This window comes from Triticum aestivum, chromosome 6B, assembly GCF_018294505.1.
Source record: "Triticum aestivum cultivar Chinese Spring chromosome 6B, IWGSC CS RefSeq v2.1, whole genome shotgun sequence".
Classification (NCBI taxonomy): domain Eukaryota; kingdom Viridiplantae; phylum Streptophyta; class Magnoliopsida; order Poales; family Poaceae; genus Triticum; species Triticum aestivum.
In genome coordinates, this window is record NC_057810.1 from 577556927 (window position 1) to 577573987 (window position 17061).

The 17061-nt window shown below is 49.0% G+C and overlaps 1 protein-coding gene and 1 pseudogene across 1 annotated transcript; one reads left to right on the forward strand and one right to left on the reverse strand.

Annotated features, from left to right (window-relative positions):
* Positions 1-2665: 2665 nt before the first annotated feature.
* LOC123138130 (benzaldehyde dehydrogenase, mitochondrial-like) lies at positions 2666-8240 on the forward strand (annotated as a pseudogene).
* A 3918-nt stretch (positions 8241-12158) lies between these two features.
* Positions 12159-12618, reverse strand: LOC123134467 (RING-H2 finger protein ATL14-like). Its single transcript, XM_044553721.1, has one exon. It carries the CDS (start codon positions 12615-12617, stop codon positions 12159-12161), a length of 459 nt encoding a protein of 152 aa, XP_044409656.1. The 5' UTR covers position 12618.
* Positions 12619-17061: the final 4443 nt, after the last annotated feature.

Below are 17061 nucleotides of genomic sequence, written 5' to 3' on the forward strand. Positions count from 1 at the left end.
CGGAGAGGTGTCTCAGTCATGTCTACATAGTTCTCGAACCCGTAGGGTCCACACGCTTAACGTTCATTGACGATATAGTGTTATATGAGCTATATGATTTGATGACCGATTTCGGAGTCCCGGATGAGATCAAGGACATGACGAGGAGTCTCGAAATGGTCGAGAGGTAAAGATTGATATGTAGGACGATGGTATTCGGACACCAGAATAGTTTCAGAGTGCACCGGGTACTCATCAGGTCACCGGAAGGGGTTCCGGTCACCCCCGGTAGGTGTATGGGCCTAATGGGCCAAGGGAGGGATAGACCAGCCCACAAGGGGCTGGTGCACCCCTCTGCCTGGCCGGCCGACCCTAAGGAAGGAAAGAGGGGAGGGCTAGCCCCTCCTGCCTTCCCCTTCTCATGGGAGAAAGAAAAGGTGGGGGGGCACCTCCCTCTCCTGCCTTTCCCTGCTCACCTAAAAAGGAAGGGGGCGGCTTGGGAGAGACCCCAAGTAGGATTCCTCCTACTTGGGGCGCCCCTTGGTTGCTCCTCCCTCCCCTGCCTATATATATGTGGGAGGGGGGCGCCTAGGACAACACAACATTGTCTTAGCCGTGTGCAGCGCCCCCCTCCACCATTTACACCCCCGGTCATATTTTTGTAGTGCTTAGGCGAAGTCCTGCGGAGATAGCATCAGTGTCACCGTCACCACGCCATTGTGCTGTCCGAACTCATCCACTACCTCGTTGTCTTGCTGGATCAAAAAGGCGGAGGACGTCACCGAGCTGAACGTGTGCTGAACGCGGAGGTGTCATACGTTTGGTACTTGATCGGTTGGAACGCGAAGAAGTTCGACTACATCAACTGCGTTATTAAACGCTTCCGCTTACGGTCTACGAGGGTACGTAGACACACTCTTCCCCTCTCGTTGCTATGCATCTCCAAGGATAGATCTTGCGTGTGCGTAGAATGTTTTTGTTTTCATGCAACGTTTCCCAACATGTGCGTTGTTCATCATGTCACCAAGGAGGTGGCTGGCGTTAAAAAAGAAGTCGTTGTTGGGGAACTTGTCACCAGAGATGTTGCCGTTCGCAGCCACGATGAACAAAGATCAAACAGTCATGCAAGGGCGCTTCCCAAAAATCTGATCACCCTCTCCCATACTGGATCACAAGAGGCGGGGGTTCATAGGCCTGTTGTCTCACTCTGCAGTGTACACCGAAAAGCGAGATGGGAAAGTAGCAAGCTGCGCAAAACTTGGAACCATGAGTCAGGCGCGTAGGATATGAAGTGTGTCTTGTCTTGAAAAAGGAGCAATCTGTTATAGGCTATGTGAGTTGCAACTGACCCCTCGGCAATCGAAGAAAAACGGCCGCCCACTAGAGAGAGGAAGATAAACCCACTAGAAGCAAAACGTTTCGACTTCTTTTTCTTGTGTGACAAAACTTAACGCAACACACACTCATTTCGTAGGTCCTACTACGGCTCGGCTCGGCTCGACTCGATCACGAAACACAACGCGCGTGCGAGGCAGGCGGCGAAGGAGGAACACATGTATATGCGCTCTCTTATCAAGCTCTTAGTGGTATGTGGAACAACTGACCTTGTAAGTTGGTCTCACACATCCACCACTAGTGTGGTGAGACTAAACTTTCCACCCCCTTGTCATTCATGAATAGCCACATGGGCCTCTGCAATCTTTCTATGAATTCTTAGATAAAATAAATGGGCTGAAGCCCAAGAATTCCAACAACATTGGAGGCGGACGAGATGGGAATGGTGCCGCAAGAGAGAGGACTGAGGCGAGAGTAGAGCGCCAGGCTTTTACAGGCCGCTGCAAACACCATTAAGGAGGCAGTGGGGAGCCGGCAGGCGGCCAGCGACAGGAGATCATAGGGCGCATCTCCCGGTGTGAAACGATGCGTCGTCCTACGTGCATGCCTGCATGTGCTCATGCAGCTTCTTCCGGCCTGCTAGGAGATGATTTGGCATGGCGACCATCCATTAGGCCACGACGGGAATGCAAGGGCTCGGGCATGGCATTAATGGTGTGCTGCCCGTTGCCGGTGGTGCATGGGAGGACACGCGGTTTCAAAACCAGGCCGCGACGCACGGAGGAAAAACTGAAACTTCTCTCCCATGCTGGCGGTTGGGCATGGAGCGAGCTCTGCACTGGATGACTTTGCTAGGGGCGTGTTTGGTTGTCTGCATGGTGGTTGGTAGACTGCATATGGATGGAATCTTTTAATTTGCATGGTGTTTGGTTACTTGACTCGAACAATCGCTTGCATCGCACGATGTTTAAAGCACTTCAGGGGCATGCTGAGGAGGAATGGTCGAATTGACAGTTTCCACTCATGCAGGCTCACATGAGCCACGATATGAGAAAGATTCTCTCCTTTTCCGTGCCAGATTGCATGCTCTTCTCACAATGCATAAGGGAAGCCGTCGCTACCAAACGTGCGATCGTGCATGCTGTGAGGCAACACCAACGACCATGCAGGCAACCAAACAACATGACTACTTCGGTTTTTGCACTGTTTTTCTGCAATCAGGCCCTGGTCAGCCTGGCTCGTTTTCCTCATACAGCCTGGTCCAATGGCTGCAGGCAACCAAACACGTCCTACATGTTGGAGTTGCCCTAAGCTTGGAGTTAAAAAATAACATATATAGTTGGTGTTGCGTTTTTTGCTCTCACCTCCTCCCTTGTCTGTTGCTCCAGGCAGCAACTGCAATCAGTCGCTCACACCAAGCCTGCAGTGCAAGCGCAAGAGCACTTGTGCACTTGCTTCTTGAACATGCCCACAAGAAGTGCAACCGTGCAAGGAGATCTCCATTATACCCTCCCACTGGCCACTGCCACTAGCCTCAAGAGTGCAAGGAGAATATATACTGCTCCTCCATTGCTCATCACTTCTCGTGCAGTAGATCACTTGCTGTGACAGGGTTAGCCATGGCCGCAAGGAGGGCCGCTTCCTCCTTCCTCTCGCGCCGCGGCCTCCTCGCGAAGCCTCCCGCCGATTCTCTTCTCGGAGCAGGTGACCACAGCCTCATGCTTGGATCTTGGATTTCTGCACCGCCTTGCTTTAGGTCTTGACTTCTGTTTCTCCGTTGGTGGTGCTTGATCTTCACTTTCCATGATACTGAATCAACTAGACATGCTTGAACCATAACGTGGCTGGCACTGTCCTCTGTCGTTAGAGTGGTCACGACATTCGATCGTCACTGGCTAATCGTCAAGAGCACTGCATTCTCGGATGCGTTAGGACTTTTTTGTGTTTCGTTTGTGCCTCGGAATCGATTGGTTCATCTTTGAGCGAAGATGCATGATTGGGGTCACTGTGTTGTTGCACATGACGATCTCTGCACATTTTGGCTCATGAAGTTCCTTGGCGTTCTCTATTTCTCTTTCTCATGATTGGGGTCACTGTTTTGTGTGGTTCTTTTGGTATGACCAATGAAGTCACCGATGACACCAAAGTTTGCTGGAGCTTTCCTCCCAAAGTGGGGCTGGAGATGAGGTTTCCCGTCTCTCTGTTCAATCCTTATCGAAAAACTAGGATGAGCCAAAAGTTGTTGGGCCGCGCGCAGTACGTTTTCCCCGTTTTGTTTGTTTCCAACTCCGGTGCCATGATGTGATGCATCTCCCCTGAGAAGATCACACCCCCACCGTGCGTCAACAGACAAGCAAGTTGCCCGATGATGCGTGCACATGCACGGTGTTGCTTATTCTGAAGTGTACTCGTGTGACAGTTAAAAGAAAATGATTCACCGATGCGTACGTAACTTTCTAGAACACCTGAATAATTTCTGTAGAGTACGGAGTAAAAAAGATTCACTAGCACACTTGTTAATTTTCGGATCTGAATACTTGAGTAACTTCATGGAGTAACTTTCTGATCTGAATACTTGTGTGCCTACAGACAATGCACGGCGCTTGTTGCTAGGAGCAGTTGACAGGTTCAGCACCGCACCGGCAGCCGCCGCCGACGAGCAGCCGATCAAACCCCCCGTGGAGGTCAAGTACACGCAGCTCCTCATCAACGGCAACTTCGTCGATGCAGCATCTGGTACGTACATGCATGACTCGAATCGCATGAACTGCACCGGGTCACCACAAAGACATGCTGCCTCCCCGTAGCGCACCAAAATTTGCACCGTTTTTCTCCAGGGAGGACGTTCCCGACGGTGGACCCCCGCACCGGCGAGGTCATCGCCCGCGTGGCCGAGGGGGACGCCGAGGACATCGAGCGCGCCGTCGCCGCCGCCCGCAGGGCCTACGACGAGGGTCCCTGGCCGAGGATGACCGCCTACGTACGAGTTTGTTCACGGCCGGTGTACCTTAGCTACAGAGGCAGGATAGCTCATGTCTTGGAATGATGGTACGCGTGTGGGGATGCAGGAGCGGTGCCGGGTGCTGCTGCGGTTCGCGGACCTGATGGAGCGGCACAACGACGAGATCGCGGCGCTGGAGTCGTGGGACGGCGGGAAGCCGCTGGAGCAGTCCGCCGGCGGGGAGGTGCCGATGGCGACGCGGTGCATGCGGTACTACGCCGGGTGGGCGGACAAGTTCCACGGCATGGTGGTGCCGGCCGACGGCCCGCACCACGTGCAGGTGCTGCGCGAGCCCATCGGCGTCGCCGGCCAGATCATCCCCTGGAACTTCCCGCTGCTCATGTTCGCCTGGAAGGTCGGCCCGGCGCTCGCCTGCGGCAACGCCGTCGTGCTCAAGACCGCCGAGCAGACGCCGCTCTCCGCGCTCTACGTCGCCAGCCTCCTCCACGAGGCCGGCCTCCCGGACGGCGTCCTCAACGTCGTCCCCGGCTTCGGCCCCACGGCCGGCGCCGCGCTGTGCAGCCACATGGGCGTCGACAAGGTGACCGATTGTTTTACCTGAGCTTGGATTGGAACGGCTTCGTGTTTAAAGAGCATTTTGCTTATAGCTCGCGTTCACCGGATCGACTGGCACGGGCAAGATTATTCTTGAACTGGCGGCGAGGAGCAACTTGAAGCCGGTGACGCTGGAGCTCGGCGGCAAGTCTCCGTTCATCGTCATGGACGACGCCGATGTCGACCAGGCCGTCGAGCTCGCGCACCGGGCGCTCTTCTTCAACCAGGTCTTCTGTCCATCTCAAGCATTGTACGAACGGTTGTTGCACGCTGGTACACCAGGGCCCTGAAATCTCTGTCCCAACTCGTGGCAGGGGCAATGCTGCTGCGCTGGGTCTCGGACGTTCGTGCACGAGAGCGTGTACGACGAGTTCGTGGAGAAGTCCAAGGCTCGCGCCCAGAGGCGTGTCGTCGGCGACCCCTTCAAGAAAGGTGTTGAGCAGGGACCTCAGGTACGTTACGTACACACCCATACGTTCAGGGATGCACGCATCTCAGCCGTACGTGTCGATCCTAATCCGTGACACTGATGAAACCGTCTCTTTTGGTGGATCAGATCGATGGCCAGCAGTTCAAGAAGATCCTGGGCTACGTCAAGTCGGGCGTCGACAGCGGCGCAACCCTCGTGACCGGCGGCGACAGGGTAGGCAGCAGGGGTTTGGAAAAAGTCCAAAATAAACCTTAAAGTTGTAGACGGAAACTAAATCAAACCCTGAACTTTGAATCCCGGAAATTGGCACTCTGAACTTGTAATTCCGGTCTATTTTGAACCCTAGACCTGTTTGGCACATTGGGAAGACTACAATCCCGGCCTGGATTCCAGCTACTCTCGCGGACTAGAATTTGGGCCGGCCCACTATAACACAACAAGAATTCGTGAGGTTTAAAAAATGTTCACACATTTCTAAAATTGTTCAAAAATTAAAAATGTTTCTGTTTTCTATTTTTTGCACAAATTCAATTCGTTTTGTGTTTTTAAAAACTGTTTGGAGTTTCGTGTTTCACACAAAATCAACTCTATTGGCATTTTAAAAAACTGTTCGTGATTTAAAAAAATCACATTTATCAAAAAATATTTAGAATTCCAACAGTTTTTCACATGCTATGAAAAATATTTTGTATTTCCAAAATTGTGTCACATTTTTATATACTGTTTTTGGAATTTCGTAAATTATTTCATAAAGAAAATGTTTCGGATTGTTGGTAGTGGATTCGACTGGCGAGTCCACCAGACATGAAGTGAGTTTTTTTCCTTAACACGCGACGTAAAAATTATTTCTTTCTTTCTCTTAACGGGGGACGTAATAATTCCAAAACAAAGAAACATGTTGTGGAGTCGAACTTGGGACCTGGTAGCCACTACACCAGACGACTATGACTGATATAGTCAGAGGCCTGAAATATTTAATCAGAAACCAAAACGTCGAACTTTGAAAACATCTTTTAGGGGAAAACAATTATTGAAAACGTATTTATTTATGAAATCTTTGAACATTTTATAAAGTGCGAAAACTTTTTGAGAATTTTGAATACTTTTAAAAAACCAACAACTTTGAAAAAGTGAACACCTGTATAAACATTTTTTGAAACCTGGGCAAAAATTTAAAGAGCAAACAATTTTTGAAACATAAATTTTTTTCTGCAACCTGAACCAAATTTAAAAGTGTGGACACATTTTGATACATAAACATTTTCTGAAACCTGAAAATATTTTGTGACATCTCAAAAAGATCACAAGTTTTAAAAAATGTATGGGCCAATCCAAATGTTTATACAATGTATAATAATATTTGTGTGATTCAAAAAAATGTTTTATTCATTCAAAAAATGTAACATTTCAAGAATGATCACGAGTTCCAAAAATTGTGTTTGTGACATTTTTAAAAGAATGTGTTTACAATGTAAGAAAATGTTTGCGTTATGTAAAAAAATGTGTCATAACCTTAACAGAATATATGTGGCATGTCCTTGAAAAAAGTGTATGCAAGTTTAAAAATGTCGAACCATGTAAAAGAGTGTTGTGTAGTTTTATAAAAAATTTATTGTCATTAAGAAAATGTATAACATGTAGTTGAAAAAATATTACCATGTATTCAAAAAGTTTTGAAAACATGTAATTTATAAATGTACATGATGTATTTGAAAATATCAAAAGTTTATCCAAAAATATTTAATGTGTGTGTTTAAAATGTACATTGGGTACTGAGAAAAATTAGACATGTGTAAAGATGAAAAATGAAAAGAAAGCAAAAAAGGAAGAAACTAAGAAGAACCAGATTAGAATTCTCAAAAAAAAAAAGAACCAGATTAGTGCGCGCGCCCGAGCAACTGCGCTACTGGGCCGGCCCAATTCAGCAAATCCCGACTATGTTCTGTCAAGGTTTAAAATAGACCGGGATTAGAGAGTTTGGTGTGCTGATTCCAGGGATTGAGAGTTGGGAGTTTGATTTAGCTTTCACCTACAAATTGAAGGTTTGTTTTGGACTTTTTCCCAGGGGTTTGTACATCCAGCCGACGGTCTTTGCAGACGTGGAGGTAACAAACGTTTTTCAGATGTATGTACCGCTTCTCACCATACACATCCCACTACTCTCAGTGCTGATCAATTCTGCGTCCGTTTCGTTCTCTCAGGATGAGATGAAGATCGCTCAGGAGGAGATATTCGGGCCCATCTAGTCCATCCTCAAGTTCAGGTACCGTCAGCTAGCTGCTAAGTAATACTCCCTAAACATTGTGACCACCATTCACTGACGGTGCGAGATGGGGTTCTGGTGTGCAGGGAGGTGGGGGAGGTGGTGAGGAGGGCGAACGCGACGCGGTACGGGCTGGCGGCGGGGGTGTTCACGAGGAGCCTGGACACGGCCAACGCGGTGGCGCGGGCGCTGAGGGTGGGGACGGTGTGGGTCAACTGCTACGACGTGTTCGACGCGGCCATCCCCTTCGGCGGGTACAAGATGAGCGGCGTGGGGCGGGAGAAGGGCGCCTACAGCCTCGGCAACTACCTCCAGACCAAGGCCGTCGTCGCGCCCCTCACGGACCCCGCCTGGTTGTAGCGGCGAAACATATCATCGTCGTCCTCCGGCAATGCCCATAGGATAGGAGGCGGAAAGGACACCGACAACAACGCCGGCGAACTCTGAACTTAAGCCTGCCTTTGAATAAACGGTGTTGTCAGCTTCCGGCTTACTTCAAAATTGTTTTGGCGCTGCCCGCTTGGACCTGATCGGCGGCCCGTGCAGAGCCTTATCTTGCTTGGATGGCATTGCTATACTTGCCCTCTACTTTAAATTTGTTGTATATACAAGGGAGTATTCCCACCGTCTTTGAAAAAGTGTACTTTCAACTTTGTTGAAAATCGATTTTTTCTTTATGTTTGACCGTATTTATACAATAATGCATCAACATTTATGCCGTTAAAGTAGGGGCATTAGATTCATGATAAAATATATTTTTCATCATATACCTATTTGGTTTCACAAATATTGATATATTTTTGCACAAACTCAATCAAACTTTAAGATAGTTTGATCCTCCAACAAAGTTGGAAGTACGACGGAGGGAGTACGTGACAAGCTTTGTCAGTTGACCACCCGGAAGAACTAGGAAGCACATGCCGGTTCTACGACCGCGCACGATGGCGTGGGGACGCGGTCAATGGCCGTACAGAGTATACGCCATGCCATCGGCGATGCGACAGAATGGCCGCGTCCACGACGGTAGTGAAGGCATGGCGGCACTATGTGGTATTGGTCGTGTGTGGAGTTATTAGCTCTCACGGCAGGATGCGCAACGCACGGCGAGGAACTATATGCGTCGACGCGATGCACGATGCTGACTGCGGTGTTGGACTCTCTCCAAGATACGGATCAACACCGGGAGGGGGAGGGAGGTAGAAGAGGAAGGAATACGGGTTTGAGACAGGAAGGAGACCCATGGCAGTCGACGGTCGGGATTGGTGAAGGCTGAGAGGGAGTGGTGTCGGATACATACGGAGTGGTCGGAAGGTTTTGAGAGGAAAACATGGAGTGGACGAAATTTAAGGGGCAGCGTCAAAGACAACACATATCGGTCCTAAAATAAGCTAGTCAGTATTAACAACACATCACTGACCGGCCCACCTAGCAACCTGTCTGTGAAAACAATAACCTAATTTTAGGCATCCGTGATATCCGCCTAACTGAGCCTAATTGATATCTGCCTAACTAAGCCTCTAGGGCTCCATGACGGAAACGCCTCAGACGACCCGTTAGCGATGACCCTCATCTATGATGACGGTCCTGGGTCGGTCAGTAATGAGGGATCAATGTTAGTTTCTATTAGTGACATGCGGGTGGTTCTCCGCGGCCGTTATGTTGGCCCTGAGTTGCAAAGAGTTTCACTTTTGCTTACAAACTCCAGCCCTCTCTCCCCTGTTGACGGTGGTGTTGTTTTATCGAAAAAGGCTTCCGCCCCCCTTTATAAATAAAGCACTCAGTCAAACCGATACATGATGATGAAGGTCCTCTTACAAAGCAGATCAAGAAGAAACAAGTTTACGAAAGAATTCACGCCCTATCACAAAGCAATCTAGACTACCGAAGACTCGCCTCCAAATGGTGGTGTTGCTTTCAAAGAAGCGTATTCCGTGCCCCATAATAATGCACAACAATAAAACATCAAAGCATGAAACATTCGATTTGGTCCCCAGTGGGCTAGAAGTATAACCATCCAACCACCCATTAAATCTCAATTGTCTCTTCCCATTTAAGAAAAATAAATAGGACCGTGCTACAAATTTGATGTTAGTTTTTTTGTGCTTTACCAAGCTGCCACGAGGAGTACAACCCATAGCAACCTCACGACGCTATTCTGGGAGGACCGATGGTTAGATGGAATGCGGATCCAGGAACTTGCTCCGTCGTTATATAGCAGGATCCCGCCACGGATTAGATCATCCAAACTGGTCGGCCAGGCTATGGAGGATGGATCATGGGCGATGGATATTAGCCCGAACCTTGGACCGGAGGCACTATAGGAGTTCCTCTTGCTCTCGCAGAGATTTGTCACTTGGGAGCCAACTGAGAATGTGCCAGGTGAGATTGCATGGTCCTGGGGGGCCAACGGGCAGTTCTCGGTACGGTCGTCATGTGCAGCTAGATTTTGGGGTAGGGAAGTGATACCTACGACAGATCTCACCTGGAAGTCGCGGGCTCCCTTGCAATGCAGATTCTTTACTTGGTTGGCTCTCCATGATAGATGTTGGACTTCAGATCATCTAGCACGGAGAGGACTACCGCACCAGGACGGATACCCCTTTTGCGATCAGGAGGAGGAAATGATAACCATCTGCTACTGACACGTGTGTTCGCCAGGACAGTGTGGGTCGGACGGAGTGGACGCCATCCCAACATGACTCTCTTGCTTCATGGATGTGCAGTAAACAAGGACCTAACAACATGAGCAGGAAGGACCTACATGTCGGGTGGTAGGTGCGACATATGCCAATGGATGGCTAATCATTGTGGGAGCCAGTAAGACATCGTCGGTGTCTGGAAACGGGATAAGGTGAAGACATGCACGTCGGCGAATCTTACCCAGGTTCGGGGCTCTCCTAGGAGATAACACCCCTAGTCCTGCTCTGCGGGGTCTTCGCATGATCACTAAATCAATAAGTGGCTACAAGAGGCTCCTTGAGTTGTTCGGCTAGATGAAGAAGAAGGGCAAGGCTAGCTCTCCTCTTCTCTCTATGGGGTGTGTGTAGTTCTCATGGATCAACCCTTTGCATGGGTGCCCTGGGGGGGTTTATATAGACCTACCCCCAAGGGTACAATGGTAATCTAGCTGGATGTGGGTCCAGTCCGTCAGTGTCTATGGTCGCCGGCTTCTCCGCCGACCGCTGGGGCCCGCCGACTGGTGGGTCCCGCTGGCTGCCGGCCTCTTGGTCGACAGGCTGGGACCACCGCCCGGTGGCCTTGTCGGCTGCTAGTTACCGTAGCCTCGCTCTTGGTGACGATGGCTTTGTCGGGGTTAGCATGGCTACAGTACCGCCGCCTGGCGAGCATTCACTGTAGCATTACCCCGTCTCATCTGCTTAATGGTGCACAAACTTCTAGGGCAAGGGCAGGCCGGCTGTTGGGAGTCGGCCTCCCCCCGTGCCGACTGGTCAGGTCCAGCCGCCCTTTGGTGGCTCTCTGGCGGGAGGGGCCCGCCGCCTGCGGGCCGTACTGACAGCCTGTCGTGGGCGACGTCACGGTCAACGTGGCAACAATGCTGCGTCGGACGAGGGATGGTCGCCCGGTACGACGCACTGTGGCCACGCTCGCTCTAGGATTCGGGGGTGGCAGGCTTCACTGTAGCCACGCCCTGTCTTATCGCCGTTATGTGGGTGCAAACTTTGAGGGTGTAAGTCAGGCCGCCTGCTAGGAGTTTGCCACTCTGGTGGCCGCCTGCTAGGAGTCGCCCTACTTCGGGAGGGCTTGTTGAGCCTTGCCGCCTTCCAGCAGCCGGCCACTGGGACAGCCGGCCAGGAGAAGGCGGCCCTTCATCTTGGATGTTTGAGGGCCCAATCGGCCCGATGTTTTTGAAGAGCCAGGGGGAGCCGGTTAGGCTACCCGTGGTCATTTACTCCGATACTATACACCATCTTTGTGTTACCAATTTGGGAGCTGTGGAAGCACACAATGCCATCGACTTCGAGGGTGCACGGCCGTCGATCGAGCAGTTGCTACGTAGAGTAAGATTAGAGAGTTTGGTGTGGTCGTCGGCCGGCCTACTGAAAGGGAATGTAAACCCCTTGTTCAGTACGGTAGCAAGGTGGGAGAGTCCTGAGGAGTAGCGTGTCTTGATGTTCTTGTAAACTATAGTAAAGACATATTCAGTTTTTTTCTCAGAATTTGCCCAAGCGCGCGATACATAGTTTGCCATCAAAAAAAGTGTTCGATCTGCGAGGCATTTCTGAATAAATAAGCATCAAGATCAAACGAGAAATCTTCAGCGGTGCCGTCCATGAACAGCACCAAACTATGCACAGACAGGCCATGAGCGTGGCCTCGTGATTTGCCACGATGTTTAGTCAGAAATCCTCCCAAGAGCATCTAAATCAACAAGATTACTATATACAGTACTCCCTCTGTAAACTAATATAAGAGCATTTAGATTATTAAAATAGTGATCTAAACGTCTTATATTAGTTTACGGAGGGAGTACATCACAAATGTAGAAACGCTGTATTACCACTCATTTACACAGCACAAAAGAGAAACCTACCAAACATCTGCAAGCACTGCATCCAACTACCCAACAACGGGCATCAGGCTGCAGCGACCTCCACGACGACCTCGGCGGCCACCGCGCCGACCACCTCGGCGCGGCAGATGGGGCACAGGCGGCTCTTGCGCAGCCACGAGCCGACGCACTCGGCGTGGAACCCGTGCTCGCACCGCGGCAGCACCATGCAACGGTCGCCGGCCATGAACGCCTCCAGGCACACCGCGCACTCGCCGGCGCCGCCTTCTTTGAAGTCGTGGCACGGCAGCTCGCCGAGCTCTTCGGCAGTAAGGCCTGCGTCTTCGTCCACGTGCTCGGCGACGCGGGCGGTGATGCCCCGCCGCAGCACCCAGAGGACTACGAGGATATGAACAACGAGCATCAGCGTGATGCCTGCCGCGAGCAGGACGGTCGAGAGCACCATGCGCGCTGAATGCTTTGGCTCCGGAGGTGCCGTACGCTTGTGAGGTACAAAGGGGCTATTTGGTTCTAGGACTAGCATCGCCACACTTTGCCACACATTTTTGCCAAGCTTGTCTAAGGTTAGTTCATTAAAATGAAAGCCATAAGTTGGCAAGCCTAAAGGAATCTTGCATACTTTTTGTGTGTATGCCATGTGGGGTCCAAGTATGGCTTGCCTAAGGTGTGGCATGAACCAAACACTCACCTAAGTTGGTCAAACTTGCCTAATCTTAGTTGTGGCAATCTTTGGCTAAGTTAGTCACAAACCAAACAGCCTCAAAAACTAGCGCAGCGAAGCCGCTGACTAAATATCAGAAAACTTCCGAGCGAGCTCTGACTTTCCAGTGAGGTGTGTTATTGGCCAAGCGCTACAGGTTAGACAAGTTGCGACGTGCGACTTCAAGTTCATGATGTCATTACCACATAGTCAGTTCGTCACTAATACTAGGATATATATGATAATAAATCCATGTCCGGTTTCATAGGCAGTGCATATCCATGCCCCTGGTTTTGCAGCCTCTATGGTTGCAGGTAGTGGTTAGCGTACGTTACGCGGTGTTCATGGCCTGTTTGTGACGCTGAAAGTTTACAGAGAACAGTTTTAATTTGTGACTTATTCGGAATAAAAGTTTGAATTTGTGACTTTTCTTTGGAGTAGTTAACTTTCTAAGATTCTGAATCAAGAAGCATATTCTTTCTATCAAACTGTCCTGATCCTATGGTTTTTTTTGTCCTTTCCTAGGTTTCCACATACACTTCACAAATCTTTCAAGCTTGCTTTGACAAATTCTTGTCGATGGATAAAACAGTACTTGCACTGACACATCATGTACGGATGAAGACTCATCTAGTCATATATGAAGTTCTTTAACCAGTGCAATACATCACACGATATGCATTCACGAGTGGACTTGGATTAGCAAATTTGGTGAGAAAATGCTTAGGTTGACATGTTTAACCATAAACAAGTCCAGCATGTAGCAGCGGCCGTAGTGTTGGGTCAGGAATTCCAACTATGGAATATACTTCGGCATCAAGATCAAGGCTGAAGTCAAATGCCCCGCCTTGGAATAATTCCATGTCCCGTAGGATTGCAGGATTGTGAAAACGTAGGAATAGAAAAAAAATGTAGAATTGTGATGTCACATACCATGGAATTCTACAAGGTTTGAAAACAGGGGAATTTTTCAAAATGTGCCTTTGGATGGTAAACACGAAACAAACACCATTAGAGGACTGATGGGAGAGGTTAGAGAGTAATAAAGTGAAGTGCATTGGAGTTTTCAAAGGAAAATTAAAATGAGGTTTGAATTGATATTGAAGTTCCTATGGAACAAGGGAATAGGAAAGGACTCCATATGAATTTTGTAATCCTAGCAATTCTTGTGATCCAAAGGGTTTCCATAGGAAGAAGATCCTTATAATTCAAATCCTTCAAAGTCCCACAATCCAAATTCCAAAGTGATCCAATTCTTTTAGATAAAAGGCCGAGGCCCGACTTTATAAATAAAGCAACCAGGCAGAGTATAACAGACCCTGAGACCAGCGCGAGAACAGGCAAAGTATCAACCGGGATAGAACGAGAGAAAGTCTAAGTACATGGCTCCCAGGCCAGTACATGGCTCCCAGGCCAGTACACGGCACACAGGCCGGAGAAAGACTAAGACGAGAGCCGACCACCAACGACTAAGTGCCTGCTTGAACTGGGGAGATGGAGATAGCAGAGTTGCGGATCTTGGCCAACATGGCATCAAAGGTACCCCTGTCTTCCTCCTTAGTCAATGATCTCCACTGCTGCAGGAATATACAAGTTTTGAATAAGCAATCGGCCGGTTTAGCAGGGAAAACATGTTCGATGGTAAATTTATTCCTTGTCGTCCAAAGGGACCAGCACATGGCTGCGAGGCCCACCCAAAACAATCTTCTCTGGGCCCCAACCAAAGAATTAACCAGGACGCGCAGGTCAGAGAAGGAGGTCGGAGCCCAAGAAACATGCAGCCGGGATCTAATACAACACCAAAACATATTAGCCAACACACAATTGAAAAAGACATGTGACGTGTCTTCTCTCAGACCACATAAAGCACATCTATCAGATCCCGGACCATTACGCTTTCGAATTTGATCACCCGTCCGCAAACGTCCACGAGAGGCTTGCCAGAGGAAAACCTTAACCTTAGGAGGGATACGAGCCCTCCAAATCCAATTGAATTTGGAAGTGGTGGATCCAGCAGTAAGCTTACCATAAAGGGATTTCACCGAGAAACGGGCAGAGGAGGAGTGGGACCTAACAACCAAGTCTTCCTACTCCGAGAGCGAAGGGAAGAAAGCAACAAGACGCTGCCAGTCTTCCAACTCTGCGGGAGAGAGGGAGCGGCGCAAACGAAGGTCCCAATTATTCGACGCGAGCTTAGAGGTTGAGATCTCAGGGTCCAGGAAATAAGAAAAGAGAACAGGAAAGGCATTCGCTAGCGAAGAAGAGCCACACCACCAATCAAGTCAAAACCTAGTGGACCTACCATTGTGGACAACGAATTTGACGAGACCCTGAAAGATCGGTCTGAGCTTAACAAGGTTTCTCCAGAATTGAGATGCCCCCGAGGCCCGGGCAAACATTGGGCTAGAAGAAGGAAAGTACTTTGCTTTGAGAATGGAGAACCAAAGGGGCTTCTCCTGGGGGATGGTCATGATTTTCCACCACCATTTGATGATCAGACATTTGTTCATAACAAGAGTGTTAATAATGCCCAGCTCCCAAGGCTTTTTGGCTTACAAATATGGTCCCATTTGACCAAGCGATATTTGCGCTTGTTATCAGCGGCATTCCAATAGAAGGCACCTCTGTGTTTATCAAAGCCAGCATGGGTTCCCATAGAAAGAAGATAAAAACCCATCAAGAACATTGGTAGAGAAGATAGGCACGCATTAATCAAGGCAACTTTACCCGCCTGAGTGTTGTATCTACCCCTCCAGGGCATAACACGATTACCCACCTTGGTCACTGTTGGAGCAAAATCTTTAGCAAGGAGTTTTCCAGAGGTGATAGGTAAACCCAGGTACTTTATAGGGAACGAACCAAGAGAGCAGTTCAGGAGGCGAGCCACCCGCAAGGCCTCGGTGTCCGGCACCCCAGTGACAATAACTTCACTTTTGGAGAAATTTATCTTGAGACCCGAGAGAACTTCGAAGCAAAGTAGCAGAAATTTGAGATGGGCAATGCAATGATCGTTTAGTTCCACAAGAATAATTGTATCGTCTGCATATTGGAGGTGAGTAATACCCTCCAGAATGAGGTGTGAGCTAACAGGAGAGATGTGGCCAGCCTCCGCGGCTCTGGATAGGATATTAGAAAGAGCATCCGCCACAAAGTTAAAGAGGATGGGCGAGGCCGGATCACCTTGCCGGAGGCCACGAGAATTCTTAAAGAAGTTACTAACTTTCCCATTGATGTTAATGGCAGTATGGCCCCACATGGCCAACTGCATAATACGGTGAACCACCCCACTATCAAAACCTTTAGCCAATAGGACTTGCTTAAGGAAGCCCCAACTAACCGAATCATAAGCCTTCTTGAAATCCAATTTTAGAATAACAGCCTGGGTACCTGATCTATGGATGTCATGGATAATTTCATGCAGGCAGAGAACCCCATCCAGGATAAAGCGACCTTTGACAAACGCCGTCTGAGTAGGGGAGAGGGTCCGATGAGCCACTGGGGTAAGGCGGGTGGCCAGACACTTGGCAGGGAATTTGGCGAAGTTATTGATCAGCGCAATAGGTCTAAACTGCGAGATGAGTTCGGCACCCTTAATTTTAGGGATCAGGCAAATGACCGCATAATTGAGCCTGGAAATATCTACTGTCCCCAGACAGTAGCCCTGAATGACCGCGCAAATGAGCTCTTTGAGAGTAGGCCAGAATTTTTTAAAGAAAGGGATGGAAAAACCGTTCGGGCCCGATTTTTCGGATAAAGGACATCTTCATTCAACTGATATATCAAGACGTACTGAGAGAATGCCTGACCTTTGTATATCATGAACACACAACCAACACATCCAGCACAAACACAAATAAAATATCGTCTCACAAAAAAAAATATAAGAAGGCAAGAAGAGGTATATCATCTCCTAAGATTACACCGCCATCCATGATGGGAGAAAACCTCCCTGGCCATATGCTCCAGTCGGGTAGACGTCATCATAAAAATTTCTCTGTCCTATGGCTTCTGCAGGATAGACAAGTACGAAGCCATGGCATACATGCATAAAATAATCTGCACAAGAGATGGAACACATTTTTGATAAAAACACACACATCGAAGCCATGGCATACATGCATAAAATAATCCGCACAAGAGATGGAACATATTTTTGATAAAAACACACACATCATTCCTGGTAAGCAACATAATCCAACATAAGGCTGTCATGCCCACACGGATATGTGAGAATTTTTGGTTTCAATACTTGCAACCAATTGTCGAA

Excerpts from the sequence above, each read along its gene's own strand:
- LOC123134467 (XM_044553721.1), bottom strand. The coding sequence starts at position 12,617 with ATGCTAGTCCTAGAACCAAATAGCCCCTTTGTACCTCACAAGCGTACG.